Genomic DNA, 17,674 nt, shown 5'->3' with positions numbered 1-17,674 from the left:
TCACTATTCCAGGTTAGTGTGCGTTTGGCAGCTTTCTGAAAAAAAACTGAAAAAAGCTAGACCATTTGTTTCACTACAGTTCATCAAGATAAAAATCATACCCTATAGTGCTGTTCCTGTGGCAAATACTTCACATCAGGTTGTATATATCTAGAAGTTAACATGAATTTTGTGGCCTCTACTTAAAAGCATAGCAGATGCCTACCTTCTGTGTCAGTAACTGCTTTGGCTCAGGCATATTGTTTAAAAACAGAAAAAGGGATCTTACCAATTTCCTCAGGAAGGTGTGTGAGAAGATTCTCCCCAAGTCCAAGGTGCGTCAGATTGGTAAGATGACCAATACCTCTAGGAAGGGTGGTCAACTGATTATTAGTCAGAACCAATTTCTAAGGGAAAAACACATTTTAAAAAATTAACATAATTACCTCTGCTTTGAATGACAGCAAGTAACAAGATACAAAGCTGATAAGTTGATGGGTTCTACTCTACAGCATTTGAACAAAAAAAAAATTCTACCCTTCAATAACATTTCAGACCTCTACTAAGCACCACTAAACATTAAAATAAAATACTGCATAGTGAAATAGGTGCCTAAATATAAAAGCTTTCAAGAACATGACCAAAATCAGAGGCTATTCCTGTGGCAGTATTGTACTCATGGTACAACAGGTAAAGTCTTCAAAATTTGTTTGTTCCATATTAACTGATAAATCTGGGGAAGAATTAGTCGGGACAGACTGCGGATGAAGTTGCAAAAGATTCTTTACTTTTGGTTCTATGTCCAGTCCCAAATAGTTTCCCTCATCAAATTAGCTGCAATTAAATCAGCATGGTGTAAATAAAGGACGCAAGATGTTTATCTCAGCCCATTATTGTTTCACCTGCAGATCCTTGAGGTAAGCTATTTCATTTGGCAAGGATTCCAGTTTGTTTTCCTCTAGATCTAGCTCTCGGAGTTTCCGTAGATTTCCAATTCCATGGGGGAGTTTCTTTAGTAGATTGTTTGACAAGATAAGAACCTCAAAAAAAAAAAACAAAAACAAAAAAAACCAAACACAGAGAATTTCAGCAACACAATTGGTAAACAATGATTAAGACAGGATCTTTTTATATTTTCAAGTAATGAAGTCCAAGATTAGCGTACATTCAAATTATGGAAGCAAACTGAAAAGATTAAAAAAAAAATCAAATCAATGATAAACATGATTTTTAAAAGTCTTTAATGATACAGATACACAGATTTATGAGAGAACTCTTTCAAATATTATTTTACATAATAAGTGCAGAACAAAACCAACACTATTTCTTCAAAAGACTAAAGAAAATCCATTTCTTCCAGGGCTTCCCTATCATTTCATTATCATTCCTTATAGCTATCGCATAACCATGTTTTACATTATTTGCTGTGCTTGCCAAGTCCTCCTTAAAAAGCTTAATACTTCGTCTTCTCCCTATGTCTCTTTGGTTAGGAATAGCAGCAAGTAGGCATAGAGATGAGAGCCCCTTATCAGAACACTGCATAGCTATCCACTGGCTTTTCAAAATGGTCTCCTGTCACACACCCACCCCTACTAGAGTGTTACCCTCTTGTTTTTATCCACCTTCCTAATCTGAATCCTAAATATCCTAGGTTCAAGAAAAGTATCCTTATTTGCAATGTAATTTAATGGAGTTATTCATTATACTACAAGCAAATTAACAGGGGTTACACTAGTATACCATTTTTCCTCCAGAGAATTCCAGCAGTCCTTAGAAGTAATCAAGCCTCATAACAACACAGTGAGTAGTAAGGTAATTAATTACCTATTAAACAATTCTATTGTCTAGTTATTGAACAAGGCACATTGAAACACAAGGATGTGAAAGAGCACCCAGTGTGGACCCTCGTGCTAGCCACGCACAGCTAAACCAGCCAAGGTTGCAAATTCTTGCCTTCTACCAATCCCAGCTCTGACTAGCTTCATGTAACGTGGAAACACCAAAGGCAGGAATAGAATAGAAAACAAGGCTAAAAATCAAAGTGAAAAATCAAAATGAATCTTAGCATTAGCACAAGCAGTATTTCAGTGGCCTTCCTTTATGCGCTACGATATACACAGAATGATAAGAATAGTAACGCTTAAATCACGTATCAAAAAACAAAGGCAGGAACAGAAAATACTACCTACACGTAACGGCAGCTGACTTAGCACTGCTGTGGGAACCTTCACTTTTGCGTAAACACTGCCCGAATAGTTCTTTGTATTTGATTCTTTAATTACAGAGAAAAATAGCGCTAACAGCTCTCTGGACCACGCAGCTCTTCAGCTTCAGCAGCCAGCAGACCACCAGCAAATCCAGTTCTTAGCAGTTACTAACTTCCCAGTCACATTAATCACAGCCTTAACTTAAAGGGAACTGGGCCACTAAATAGCTATTATTCTGCTATATCATTTTTGCCCCAAACTAGAGGAATTATTAATTATTCAGAGCAGCAATCACACTGGAAATTTGCAATTTCAAATATGCCATTTGCTATTGTACTTTAACAGATTTTTCCCAGCAACTCACAGAGGCTAAAGTCCCCTCAACTGCCCGAACAAGCACCTCTACCCTTATGTCCCTCCAAGGCAATTCAGTTTGTCTCTGCTGATGGTACCTTGGGAAACAGGACTAGAGGACACAAGAGGTTTAGTTCACAGTTTCAATCTATGAGTTTTTCCCCCTCAAAGGCTGAGAATTCCCACCCCGCTGCCTACAAGGTTCACAGTGCTACGTTCAAGGCACCTCTGTCTGCAGACCATTTCATTACGCTTTTCTGATCCCTGCTGTTTCCATGCTTGTCTCTCCAGGAATCGAACTGAGCTCAGTGCTCAACTTTCTGTTGAGAAAAAATTTCTTTCTACATAGTTGAAAATACATATGTACTTAGCCCTTAGTGCACAGATGCTCATCTAGAGCCTAAAGAACAACAGTCAAAAAGCTGTTGACAATAATCCTAAACAGATCATGCAACATATCTATTTAAATAGCACACAGGCACATATTTATTTGGCTTTATTTGACCCAAAAGTAGTAGTACTTAAACCGGAAGTAGAGAATGCCTATTTGCAGAGATTCACTTTGCCGTTCACTTATACTCTTCTCACCTCAAGAGAAACAAGCCCAGATACATCCTCAGGGATTTTTGTGAGCTGATTAGTCGCTAAGTTCAGTTCTACCATACTAGTCCAAGTCCCGAAGTCCAAGGGAAGAGAGGTCAGCTGATTGTCCTGTGATTTAACATATAAAACATTTAAAGTCTACGCTTGCAAGAAGTCAGCATGGCATCAGAGAAGTTAAACTGCTTACAAAATACTTCATAACAAAATAGTAGATAGTTAAATCAGAAGAATAAAATGTTGGTAATTGGCCAAATATTTTTTAAATTCCTCAAAACCCAGTAAACAGTTCCAACTTAGAGTAACAGAACTGAGAACAAAAAAAAAGAACAAGGAAAAAAAACCTCAAACAACACACCACAGAGGAAATATAACTTAACGGCTCAGAGTAAAAGCATCTGAAATTAATCTGAACATCTTGCTGCTCAAAATGTAGCTATAAAATTTGATCTAGATCAGACACACACACCAGGGGGTGTGTGTCTAAAAAACCAGGTCATAAAAAGTGCTGGTAAACATGCAAAGTTACAAATGAGTATGTGATTAAAAAAATGGTCTTAATGCAAATTGAGAATCCATTTGTGCCAAAAGATATTCTAACAGAGTAGCTGAGCTTAGATACTGCTCAAACATTATTTTTTAAAATAATTTAAGAACTATGAATTTTTGTTTCAAGAAAAACACAATCTCTTTTCCCTAGTTCTCTTCACTCTAAGTGTACATAGTACAGACTTAAAGGTTCTTCTGTGCTCTACAACTACTGCCAAAAGTCTCCAAATATAGGTTTTAAAAGAATATATTCAAAGAAGATATTTTACGTAATTTTGGTTTTAATCTAAACTGTAACAGTAGGGGGGATGGGAATAAGCTACTCTACATGCTTATGTCTCCTTTGAATATTTGAGAACTTTGCAAACAACTTTGTTTTCATTGTTCAAATGAGCAAATGTGACAAAAGCTTAACTAACAAAAATAAAGACAAATAACAACATCTTGATAGTATATTTTTAAACTAATACAGAATTATCTCTGTATGTGACAGCAGCAGCATCCACTTCAGCGTCTTAAATTCATTCCTTGTATCATTAAGTTTGCCAAAATTCATGGAGCAGCAAACAGTGCTCCTCATTGATTTTGCACACAGTAGCATGTTTCTGTGCCTCACCTTCATGTTCAGCTTACTTAATACTTTAGCTCTAGAGAAAATTCCAAAGGGGATTTTATTGATGCGGTTGTGCTCCATATTGAGAGAGTAGATTGTGGAGAACTGGGATGGGCCACCCACAGGATAGGACTGGAAGCAGTTCCTGGCCAGTGTTAAACTAGTCAGTTTGACAAGGCTGGATAAAAGACCCTGTAGAGAGAAGAAAACCACCCAGGAACTTAGGACAGATTTATTTGAATACATGTCTTTTCCCTCATGGGTCTAATTAGAAATGTTTTCCCGCCCAAGTCCATGCCCTAAACAAGCGTTGCAACACATAAACCAGTGTTAAGTTTGATAAAACTTCCAGCAGCAACAATCTTTGCTCACAGGCGTCAGCCTTTACATTATTTCCCCCTTTCTCCTTACATACTGCCAGACACAAAAAAGCAAACATATCACATTTTAAAGCGCAAGTTTAGGAGATTTTGTAACTCTCTTTCCTCCCAAAAGGAATTTGTTTAATAACACACTGCTGTGTCTTGGGGCAGCTCTGCAGAGCGCAGGGCAGCTCACTCCATTTTGGTGCCGGCTCACAGTAGCGCGGGGCCCAAAGAAGTAGCAACTGTAGGCTCTGTTTTTCAAACTGGTGTTTGCTACTTCCAGTATATAACTGTGAATATAGTAACAATCCATAAGGTGAACACATCTAGTAGACGTTTCCTTTTAGGCTGTAACAGTTTCAGATAATCAAGGCAGGATAGAGAAAAAGAATTGGAAGGCAAGGTTTTAGAAGTCTTTCCCCCCCCCCCCCCCCCCCATTTTCAAAATATTCCTGAATAGTTATTACTCCACTTCCATAAAGTTATTACTCCCTCTCCTTAAGAAATAAGAAGCAAGAAGTCTGGAGTTAAACTGGGTAGCAATGGCTGCCCATTGAATCCAGTCTCATTTCACTGCGCAGTCTAATTAGATTCTACAATCTCAGCAGTGCGGATCTCAGTTTATCTGTTAGTTACGTGCCAAGCACGTTGCTGGAACCGTGGGGATGAATAATGAGATCTAAATTACTGCTGAAGTGTCACCTTTGCTTATTACTGTGCCAACTTGAATTCAGCTCTACTTGCTTAAGTATTACAGAAATTGGAGATTTATGCGTGGCATTACATTCCATAAATAATGCAACATCTGCAATCAGGAATAAGCAGTAACAAGATAATGATTCCAACCGTATTCCTAATGTCAGTATTTCTGTATTGCAATTTCAGTGCTGTATGCATTGTAAAAGCTGTAAGAACATGGCTTTGTTGTTTCACCAGGACAGCTCTGGCTACTCTTCTGAATAGTTTATTAACATTGTAAATAAAACACGATTAAACAGGGACTTGTCTACACATCATGGCTAAAACTTAAAGCACTGAAATACAATTCTGGGGGCATCTCGGCAAATATCAGTGAAGCAATATTGCCCCTAAAGATAAACTAATGGATCTTCAATCAGTATTAATCAAATGTAATCATTAACTGGTATAATCTTTGATTAGAAAATACTGCTTCTAGCTATATTTAACAGATATTCTTTCTCCTAGGGTTAGGCAGTCCCTGAGCTATGTTACAAACACACTTTATTGCTTCAAATGGATCTTGGCATTTCAGAAAGTCATTTTTGAAGTCTGCTTCCATACAAAAAATATCAAAAATATGTTAGCTAATACACTCTAATAGCCTAGAGTAATTAAACACATTTGAAGGGAAGCAAGATGGCTTTGGCAGTACAAAGAGAACAATGCTCTTATATCTGAGAGCTGTAGCAGTGCTGCTTTCTCCCAGTCCATCCTTTTAAGATTAAATATTTATTAGGCATTGTGTCAGCAGCTTCAGCTATGTTTTGAAATTCAGAAGTTTCTTCTACAAATACAGTTCTTTGTATTATAGCACAGAATGTTTTACTTTGAACAGATTACAGTATAAACTATACACTTCTGCAAGGTAGCAGCTTAAGCGTTAACATATTGTTGGCAAATATGTGTGAAGAAGGCAACACAGTTGCAAAGAGTTTTGTATATAATGACTGAACATATTTTAAAGCAAATAATCATCCCTCACAGTAGCTTTTTGTAATTGTAGTTGCTTTTATAATATGTCTGGGTGGAGGTGGGCTAGCTTAGCTCTCATCTTAAAAGCAGCCTGGTGGCTTTCAGTCAGTAGCATTTTCTTAAATGACAGTTGTACCCAAACGTTTATTAAATTCTATCTTTTCAGTCTATCATTGCCAAGTTTAAAAATTTATCTGAAAAAAAAGTAGTTACTTATTGCACTTTGTTACTACAAATACTTTGTGCAACTCCAAATGCATTTTGTTTTTTTCTTCTATGTACAGTTTCCTATGTATCTCTTTAGATACATTTTGAATTCTTTGATAGTAATTTTTTTTTTTTTTATCAGCTTAGGAAAGCAGTTTGGACCATCATTAAAACAGAACAGAATAAAACTCTGTTTTGTATCCTGAAGCCTTCACCTCCAAACAGTTCTAAAGCAACAGAAGAAATATTAAAAACAAGACTCAATCACACTGGATTTTTTCTTTTTTCCCTGTCATCAGAGCAATTCTGCCCAGGCACTAACGCTTCAAGTCAAACATTTTCTCCAAATGTTTACTAGCACCAAAAGTATGCAGTATGCAGCCAAGTATCTCACACTCTGCTGCCCTGATAAATGAGTCTCAAGGACCTAAGAAAAGGAAAAACAGGATGAAAGGTATAACCAACAGTTGAAATAGTTTCAAAGTCCGCAGACAAAGTTGTATTTAAAAAGCAATCTGTAACCAACTACTGTGGCTATCCAGGACTGCAAAACTGAAGTCCACAGGGGCTTTCAGAGAACTCTAGGGAAGGAGTATAGAAAAAGGTACAGATGCACTGGGGAGTAGGACTTCCTGCCTCTCCAGCTCAGAGCTAGCAAAGCACTCTGTTCAGGGAACATGTTTCTTGAAGAGATTGACAAGGTGGCTCCAGAACTTCTAACTATGGACATTTCCCTTGGTCCCACATTAAGCTTGACGTAAGAGAGACCAAGGTGAGACAATCAAGTTCAGTAGCTATGAAAAGAAACACAAGAAAACTGATTCTCTTCCCCTTTCTCCTGTGATCCACTGGAAATTGAAACATGATACAAGTTTTTATTTTTCACAACTGATGGGAGGTGTGTCAATGAGTTGCCAGATGATACTGCACTGGTGTCAACAGCACACTTTTCCAAATTAAATAAGAAAATGTAGCTGTGACAAGCTCTACCCACTCTCATAAAGGTAATTCTTGCCTCAATTAGAGGGGGAAAGAGATATCCCATTTTTCCTTTTTCTACTTCTTCCCTACCTCCATGAAACCGAAACACTGAGAAGCTCTTATCTGGCTTGAATGGTGGGAACCTGGACTCCTTATTTAAGGTGTTCTAGAGGGACAGGACAGCAAACACAATCACATGTACTGCTCCCTCTTTTTACTGAAGTTGTATGACATCAGTTCTTCTGTACTAGTTCGACACACCTCTAATACGTACAGAATTGCACTATTTCACATTACACACATGCAGATGAAAACAAAGGGTATTCCTCAGAGCTGTGCTGGAAGATGAAGTAATTCCATATGTTCCAATCCCTCCACAAAACACTGATGCCTTACAACAATATTCCCTCCCAAATCCTCTCCCTCTAATTCTCACCTCTGGTAAAGTAGAAATTATGTTGTTCTCCAGGTTCAGTTCATCAAGTTCACTGCATTTTGCTAAAGACTTCGGAATTGCTGACAGCCTATTGTACCTCAGGCCAAGACGACTTAGACTGGAGAGATTTCCTACAGGTAGGAAACAGTTATTAATATATCGTTAGGTTAACAAAAACGCACAGAACAAGGTTTGACTTCTCATTCTTCTGTTGTCTCACACTCTACACTTCAAACTTTAACCTTTTATATGGTGAAACAGAGCTATTATCCCAAACCAGGAGATTCCCAGATTACAGTGCTTTCCAACGCTGAAATGGACCAGGTAGTAGAAATACATCGCACATATTACATATTCTTTTTAAGTTGTGCATGGTACGGTAAGCAAGCAAGCCCTATGTCCTATTGTAGAAGTCCTTCTCTCCTGATCTTTCTACCAACAAGCAACTATCATTTTCCAGATGTCCCCAAATAACTTTTTAAAATTACAGATAGCATCATTCAGTACTGTGACTCATATTACCACAACTTGGGCATATATCACATAGGTCAGGTCCTGGCAAAACAATTTCCTCTACAGGGGAAAAAAAAAAACAACCAAAAAAAAAAACAAAAAAAAAACCACACAACCAATCCTTCACCATCGTCCAAAAGCAACAAAAGTGATAGGGGAAAAAAACCCCAAACTTCCAAGTTTTCTGAATGATACTGAAGGAAAAAGTCTGGAGGAAGTCTGCAACAATCTGGACAACAGTGCATGTAAAAATCTTACTGAATATTGCCAGGTTGGCAGTCCCAGGTGATATCTCTTTCCATCAGGAAATAAAGTTATTGAGAAACTTGAAAATTTCCCTTCTGAAGCTTCTTTAAGCTCCAATCTCCAACATCTAACCAGTACTCAAGATCAAAATCAATTGCTTAAGGATGTCTTTGAACTAGAAATGTCATGTGGCATTTAAGATCCTCCTGCAGGTAGTCAGACCTTGAACTTCACTGAAAAGTCAACTGGCAAGTAGTATGAAGAGCAATGCTTTGTCTTCTGGCTCATCCATGTGATTAGAAAACATAGAAGCTTATAAGCAGATTCACACCATCAGTCTATCAGTCCCTGGCAAAACATTCGCTATTTTAGGCTCTGTTTCCCAACCACTTGTGGCACATTTATTCTGCAAATTGAAGCACCAGCAAGACACATTAGAAAAGGAACGTAACATTTAACAAATGGCAGTAAGAGTAACCAGAAATAATTTTAAAAGATGAAGGGAGCTTAATATCTACAGTCTAAATATTTATTAAAGGAATGATATATTAATGTCTATACATATGTACTTATAAAAAGGTCACTGGAGTACAGCAAAGGAAGAAGCAAGTGTAGTGTATGAAATACACTTGGAAGCAAAGGATGAAACAAAATAAAAAGAAATTAAGAATGAAAATCAATACAAATGCTACAATGGGAGCTGCTTGTCGGACGAAAAGCCTCAGCAAAGGAAGTGGCAAAATACCTCTTTCTTGAGCTTCTCCAGTCTGGTCAAAATACACTGTAAGAATGACCCTACATCACTGAGCAGCTGGGAGGGTAGCTAATAAAAACTGGAAATTGGGAATATTGTATGATTCACTGTAGTTACTAAAACATAGATTCACAAGAGGAGTGAAAGTAAAACCAACCAACCAACTCAACCCACTCCCCTCCTCCAAAAAACCCAAACAGCAAAACACAACCAACCCCAAATCCTATATATATATAAGAAATTATCCTGGCTTTATAAATCAAGATACTGATCTGATAAATATCACATATTTATCTAACAAGCTTAGTAACAAATTTCACTTGGTATTGTCAATAACAAAACAAAAGTTAGAACAACAGGTAGCCTCTCAGAGTTGCTTACCTAGTAGTATCTCCCATTGGGATTTTTCTTTATATTTTTTAAAGTGCTTTCTTTCTGAGCAAGTATACAATTAGCTTTTGTAAAAGCAGCAAAGTCAGTCATCCGCTAACCAGAAAAGGCATTTAAAATCCAGGACAATCAATATTCCTTGCTCTCTCATCTTTTGTGGCTAAATCCTATAGTTCACTAAAGAGAATAATTAAGACCTATTTTGATCCTACAATCCACTAGTACAAAGATACACATTTGTACGTAACACAGCCATTTCATGCTGTACTTGGTGAGATCTGGTATTGCTGGCTGTATAGGAAACTGGCCTCTCTTCACACAATGCACACGTTATCACAAGGCACCAAGATCATGAGGATTCGCCCCACTAGGAATAAGCAAAGTACATCCTGGCTGCATTTCTCTGCATTGTTATTTGACACTTTCCTTACAAAATGAATGACAAACTCTACACAAAATAAGATATCAACCTACTATTATTTTTCATTACTTAAACCTTGAGCTAGACGCTGATCTTGATTTTCCAGGCGCTCTCAAAGAGGATGAGGGGGGAATGGCTTCAGCAGACAGTATGATTGCCAACTGTTGCTTAGCAATATGATGTTGCTACGCCAATTCCCAGATTGTGAGCACAGGTTGTATGTATATGGCTCTCCTCCTACCAGCAACGTGGCATTTCAGAAAAATGAAACAAGGTGGCCATTAGAGAGAGGCAAACTGTACCATAATTTTCCAGGAGAGAATGACACATGTTGGCTATCCTCATGGCACTACCAGCAAGGAGGCACAAATAGCAGCTCTCATTAATTTTTTCTTATAAGGAGTATTTCTCAATAGAATATTATCACTGTTTCTCCACTAGTTATCTCTCTCCTCCATGGGAAAGACATGTCATACGCACAACAGAAGACATGTTCTGTGTCTATCATGCTCCTTCCAAGTGCTGTATACACCACAGCACTAAATACAGTTATTCTTGAGAACTTAACAAAAGCAGCAAGATATCAGCTGGAGCTTCACCAGTAGCACCTCTCCGACTGCTCCTGGAAAGGCTGTCCTGCAATCAGCTGATGCAAGCAGTATGGGCAACCTTCTCATTTCAAGCCAGAATTTATTTACAGCTAACTTATTGCCACTTAGTCTCGTGTCCACAAGACATGAATATCTTTTCATCCTCATCAGAGTTCATATTCACACCTCATTGTGAATATATCATGGCAAGAAACCTATACCAGCTTTCATCTTCACGTGCTGGCCAAGCCAGATCTTCACAAAACACGATGATCTTTAGAGCTCTTCCCTCTGCTCAGCCTGTTAAATCTTACCTCCCTCTCCCTTTTTCTCTCCCTTTTTTTTTTTTTAATTTTAAAAGGAATGCCCAGAGTTTTAAGCACAAGGAGGGTTAGATTTAATGTTCAGTACAATTACATTAATATTTGTCTTCACAGTCCATGGGCCAGCTGCTGAGCAGCTGGCTAACACACTCAGGCCTCACCTGCTCTCCAACAGCCAAGTGACAAACTCCATTTTATACGAAAAATTGTTACAAGTCCCTTGTTACAAGCAGATTTTGAGCATTGCACAAACAAAAATGATCCAATTTATAGCTCCTCAAGCTCAGAATTACCTAGCTGATATATTCTGAGCTGCTTTGCAGTGCCTGCCCTCATCTCCATCTTCCCCAGTTAAGCTACTGGATTCTGAGATGGTCCCACATTAGGTACTCCACTGACATGGTAAAGTCTAAAATAAGGCGAGGAAGGTGACAGCTGATCACGATCAACTCAGACCATCATCAGGATCATTTGTGGTTGTACTTTTGTCACTGAAACCAAACTTCAGCGGTTCCTCTAAAACAGCCCCTCGCAGGTAGAGTGACTCAGAAAATGCAGCACTAGATGTTCACAAACATGAACAGTCTGGTAACCACATCTGAAAAGCAATGACTAGTAGACAAAGCAACAAATAAAAACCTGACTTGTTTTCTTAGGAAGCCCATTACAAAAAACTTTATAAACTCAACTGCCCTGTCCATTGGTACTTCTAAAAATACAATACTAAAGCCTGACTGAGCCCCAGACTTATGCCAGGCCTAAGAATGTCACTGCAAAATTGTTTTAGCTCAACTTTTGGTTTGAACAGTCACTCCTGGGAATCAGACTTCACATGACCACCTTGTTTCAGGTCCATTTTCTCACCAGGAAAGTGTAATAACATCCATCAGTGGGTTCCACTTTGCCCAGCTCTCAGGTTTGAAGCAACGTAAGCACAGAATTCATAATCACTTCACTGGAGTGACTGCATGTCTCTCAGGGTTAGCTGTTTAATTTACACAGAAATTAATTAAAAATACTTGGAAGCCTGCAAATCCAGAAACATTAAATTAAACTCTATTACTATAAAAGGGACTCTAAATAGAGAGTTTAAATTAAATTCTTTATTAAAGGTACCTCAAAAATATCGGTCAAATTAAAAATAGGTGTTTGCCAATCCCCAAATGAAGGGAAGACTGGAAACAAAGCAGAAAACCATGCTTACAAAAACACACTTTTTAGAAAGAGCACCAGAAGTGGTTCTCCAAGTAGGAGCAACATGTCTTTCTTGCATCTTTCAAAATCAAGAGGAAAGGGAACTTGTATGTTGAGTAATATAAATAAATTCAAATTCCTAATTCAAAGTCCTAGCAGTGCTTTCTAAAGGGAGTGGCAAATGCTCTCTTCTTCTGAGATTCACCACACCTCTCCCTTTCTCTCTCTCTTAGTTAAAATAATCCTTCAAATTCCCTATCCTTAAATGAATGATCACTACTTAGTGCAAAATGTTACTGAATCTTTACTAAAAGATGGAATAATTACTCTGTTTTACATAACTTAGTTCATCAAGCTGGTTTGCTATCAGGGTAAGTTGCTATCTCCTAAATAAACCAGAAGTATCAGATCAATTTAAAATCTGTTCACTAGAGAAAACTCTTCCGCAAATAACATTAAAAACACAAATTGGACTTCCAAGAGCTGTGCACATCAAAAACCCATGAGATTGTGATCAAAAGCATACAGGAACTTCAGCATGCACTAGAGAATTGCAAGAACTTGCTACAAACAACACGGCACTATTAAGTATTTTTGATAACTTCTATAAATATTCTTAGATTTTGATTTGACTAAACTTTGCACACAAAGAGTAGCCACCTATTAAAGAACATGTTTTACATGACCACACATTATTTCATGGAGCATAGTTGACATAATTTACTAAGGGATCTTCTTCTAGAAAAGACAAATAGCTGTTTTGCATACAAAGGGTACCAAATGTCATTTTTAACAAATAGAAAGCAAAAGGTACATCCAAAATTAATTTAAAAAAAAACAGTTTGAAAAAGCCTTAAACTTGATGTTACTTTTTAGAAAACCATACATTAATTAAGCTTAATAGATCACATTAGTCTTGTAGTGAGAATAACAAAGATGACAATATGAAAGAAAAAGCCAAAACAGGTTCAATGAGTGTGTAACAAAGCAGGTGAGACCTAAAGGCCTTAAAAGAATTGAAAGCTGTAAAGGAGAGCCTATAGATAGAGATTAAACACTGCATTCAAATATTTCAACAGGGCTCCTAACCTAAAATAGCCGTAAGTCAGAAGACACTTGTATCACACTTTGTACTTACTACATATTAGTTTTTCCAGATGTCGGCCATACTCCATGACAATTGTTGAACAGTTTCACAGATTTTTAGGTGAAAGGAGCTGTTGACATGTTTAATCTAATCTCTTGTCAGAAAGCAAATAATTTCCCCTGACAGCTGTAGAGTAAAATGAAAGGCTTCAGATAAACCATTTTAACCTTCAATTGCTTTCCACAAGCAAAGACATCGGCTAGTGTCCAACATTGCAAAGTGACTGGTCTGGCAAGACATCCTGAATGGGATCTCGGTGAGCATGTTGCAAGGGAAAGTAGAACAAAATCCCATAGTCATTACTTATCTCAGAGCAACTCCTTCCTACAGCAAAGCCTATAGATTTGTATGAATGTAAACTCGCCTCACCAATCAATCACTTGAGAGAGGACAAATCCTTTCTACAATCTGCAGGGCTGGAACATCCCTAATGTTTAATATGCTCCAGCTAAAGGCCAATGTTTTAGGAAAACTGGGAACAGGGACATAAATGTGATGGAGTGGGAGGGCAACCACTCAGGAAAACTGTAGATGAGAACAGAATCACTCCTGGTCATTTCTACCAAAGCCAAAGCCATAGCATAAAATGTAATTATACTCTTCCAAATACAAAGGTATCATTGAATACAACACAAAGCTTGACTCACAAACTCTGGATTTTACTAGTTTAACAGTAAAGTGATTTTTAGTGTATTTTAATTTTTCTTTCCAGCCATCAATACCTCCTGATATATTCAGGCCACTAAGAGGCAGATTCAGACTTAAGAAATTACAAGGTCAGCAGGGTCCCTCATTTTTTTGGCCTGCTCAAACCAAAGTGCATTATCCTCCTTACACAAAGTCTAGGAATTCTCCTAAAAGATGTTATTTATTAGAAAGCTAAATGTTATGTTAAATAACATAAACTTAAAATTGAGCCCTACCATCCTTACTGGTTGAAGTGCCATTTGAGGAGAGCAGAGATTCCTCTCTATTTTCAGTCTAATAGTATCAACCAAAGACAGATTTTCCCTCGTTATTTCAAGATTAAGGCTAAAGTGTGACTATGTCAGCAGTTATTTATTTTTCAACCCTGCTTCAAGATCATAATCACTGCCAACTGCATACGTGCGAAAGATGCACACAAGATGATGGCAAAACTTGAGTGACAGTGGTTCAAGTATCTGACATGCACCACGTACACAACACCTGCATAAGGCTAAAGAGCACAAACTCCTAGTGACTTGTTTCTGAAACTGTCTAAGCTATGAAAATTCAACTTCATTTAACATGCATCCACCAAAATGCATGTAACTAACAGACCTGCTTGTCTCTATTCTGATGTGTTCCTTTGAATCACTCTTCCCTTGTACCTGCTTCTTACATAATGAAAATAAGATTATGGGCCTTCTCTTTCTGCACTATACAAATGATTCTGAAAATGTTGAGCTGCAGTTACAATATGGCTGTACATATTGGTTTCCACATCTAATTGTTGTGTGATGGTACGTATATTCCCTAAAATAAACAGTCCCCATCCCAGCCTCACCAGGAAGAATATCCAATCAAAATATAAATTAAAAATATTTCCATAAATACACATCAAATCAATAAACTCGAATTAATAAGCCAATAGAAGCTAGCCTAACTTTTAAAGAAAAACAGTACATATGTATTTAACTGTATCAGGCTTGCATTTGAGATTTATTTATTAAAACAAAAAAAAGGGAAGTTATAGTTAGTTGAAAGTGATACAAAAATACAAAAACATTTCACACTGCAACAGAGTTAAAAGAACAGCTGGGGCTTTTTTGGGCTATCAATGAAAGTGTCTCATTTTACTCAATTCATACTTGATACAATAACACAAAGCTACTTATATGCATTTAATTTAATTTTTCATTGGTAGTTTTGTTTTCCTTTTCAATTGACTACTTAAAACCTTCCTGTGAAATTAAAGTTTTATATAAATGTATATCACACTGTAGGAAGAGTTTACACCTAACTGGCAGTGTAGAAAAAACATTAATCTTTCCTAAGTGATACATGTGTTTAATTTTTTAAGTTTGCCCTACTATATAGACTAGACATATAAAATACATAACACATGAACATACACTTATAATTTTAGCTAAAGGATGTGAGAATTATTGTATGCAGACCAGAGATTCACCTACTACCTTCTTTTCAGAAAAAAAAAAAAAAATGCCCAACAGCAGTTCTCTTCTTTGGAGAAGAACCTAAGAAATGGGAAAGCACACCCTGAAACTTCCCCAAGAGCCAAGGGAAGATGCAACAGCATGCAGCTCAATAACTTCACTAATTTAGCAGCAATCGACACATTTTTCTTCTGCATAATTGTCACGTTGCCCTGTGAGCTTTTAGCATCTACAGCAACCTGTGCTAACACTGACACCCAAGTGTCCTTACCCATCGCATGCAGAACACTCTGCTTTTTACTGGTTTGAGGTCGACACCTCCCAGCTTTGCTTCATCCCTCTCATTCTGCATTGGAAGAGGCAGGGAGCAGTCACTTCCCACTTACCCTCTTCCTGCCACTCACTATCTTCTAGCCAACTTCACTGCTTTATATTTACTAAGGGTAGAATTGAAGCCAACAAGAACCAGAAGCTTCATTCCCTTTATGAGGCCACCATGAGAATGAGCAAAGACTTATAATAACCTAAAAATGAGAATAAAAGAGGGCAAGCCACTGCTTTCCACTAGATAAAGAAAAGGCTGAGCTTATTGTGATTGCCCAATAGTAGCAGAATCTAATTTAAAATGTTTCATTAATAGCACGGTCCAAAAACAAAGCCTTAGACAAAGCACTGAACGCTGATCAGACCTCCCAATGTGACCCTATGGAAACAGGCTTGATCCTGCAAAGTACGGACTGCTCACAGACCAAAGCACTAGGTCACGTGCTTAGATTTTAAGAACGTGAATATTGCCATCAAAGCTGGAGCAGGAGCCTACGCGCTTACCTCCATCAGAGTGGTGAGTAATTAGTAACAGCAAACCCCTCAGTCACGTATGAGCATCACCCCTGAGCACTGAGGGAACTGCGGATCCTCTGCGGGTCTCATAAGGACTAGCGCACTTGTCAGACACTTCAGAACAAGACTTCTCCAGTTTTTGCTAAGCCTGCTACACTTAAAATACCATTTTAAAGTAGTTCCACTTTTCTACAGAAGTATCTTTACTAGGACTTCTAGGGGCTTAAAGCTCTCAGCCACAATTTGTATAACCTAAGCTGTACCAATTACATATCCCCAGTTCCGGTCACAATGCTTCATGTTTTATCAACTGTAAGTTTTAGAAGCTCAACAGTGCTGTCAGAGGTACACTGGGGCTAAACAGGTTAGAAGTCTAGCTTGTAGCACAATTTCAGGCAGCAAAAAATGGTGAAGCTACTCCACATAATATCTGCTTTCATGACAGTTGTGATTTCAGCTCCTGAGTCAATGTGTGGCAGCAAACGGCAGGAGTATAGCACAGGGCTTTGAATATGGGCTTCATTTTCCTAACCATCTCTTAGGAGCATGTCAGACACTGGAAAGTGTGTCCAGTGACGGAATTTTTTGTGCTTTTAAAGCGTCATTTTGGAACATTTACAAGTGACTATTCTTTTTCTTATTAAAATGTCTGTTGCCTTAAATGTCCATGATTATGGCACATTTGATTATAATCAATCTGCACATAAACACACAAAACTAGAAAATTACAAAACAGATGAAGAATCTGATTTTTTTAAAAAGCTGTCATTCTGTTTCTGTTGAATTTCTTTCTCAAATAAGTGTTTCTGTGCTTTTAAATAAGAAATTGTGAACACATTTGTACAGAATGCTAAAATTAAAAGTTCAAAGAGGGAACACTCACAATGTGGTATTTGCTGCACAAAATTTTCTAAGCTAGCTTGTAATCCAAAGGAACACTTCACTCCACCCAAAATTTGCTTTCTCTCTGTCTCAAAAGTCCAATTATTAATTTGAATATATATGGTATATTCTTCACTTTCTTTTATATATCTTTTGGATATTTTAGTGTGTCAGCTAAGTATTCAGAGATAAGACACTGTGTAAATAAAACCAGATCATAATTCCCACCCCG

General features: G+C 37.6%; 1 protein-coding gene across 3 annotated transcripts in view; it reads right to left on the bottom strand.

Moving 5' to 3' along the window:
• SHOC2 (SHOC2 leucine rich repeat scaffold protein) overlaps window positions 1-17,674 on the bottom strand; it is a 68,453-nt gene that overhangs the window by 6,331 nt on the left and 44,448 nt on the right. For all 3 annotated transcript variants that reach the window (XM_086752307.1, XM_086752309.1, XM_086752308.1), the window contains exons 4-8: window positions 8,005-8,135; window positions 4,306-4,494; window positions 3,129-3,251; window positions 882-1,019; window positions 269-386 (exon numbers count right to left, since the gene is read on the bottom strand). In XM_086752307.1, coding sequence (XP_086608433.1) covers window positions 269-386; window positions 882-1,019; window positions 3,129-3,251; window positions 4,306-4,494; window positions 8,005-8,135 — 699 coding nt within the window. The remainder of the gene's footprint in view (window positions 1-268; window positions 387-881; window positions 1,020-3,128; window positions 3,252-4,305; window positions 4,495-8,004; window positions 8,136-17,674) is intronic.

This window comes from Chlamydotis macqueenii, chromosome 7 (genome assembly GCF_036417535.1).
Source record: "Chlamydotis macqueenii isolate bChlMac1 chromosome 7, bChlMac1.mat, whole genome shotgun sequence".
Lineage (NCBI taxonomy): Eukaryota > Metazoa > Chordata > Aves > Otidiformes > Otididae > Chlamydotis > Chlamydotis macqueenii.
This window is presented reverse-complemented; position numbering and strand designations above follow the sequence as displayed.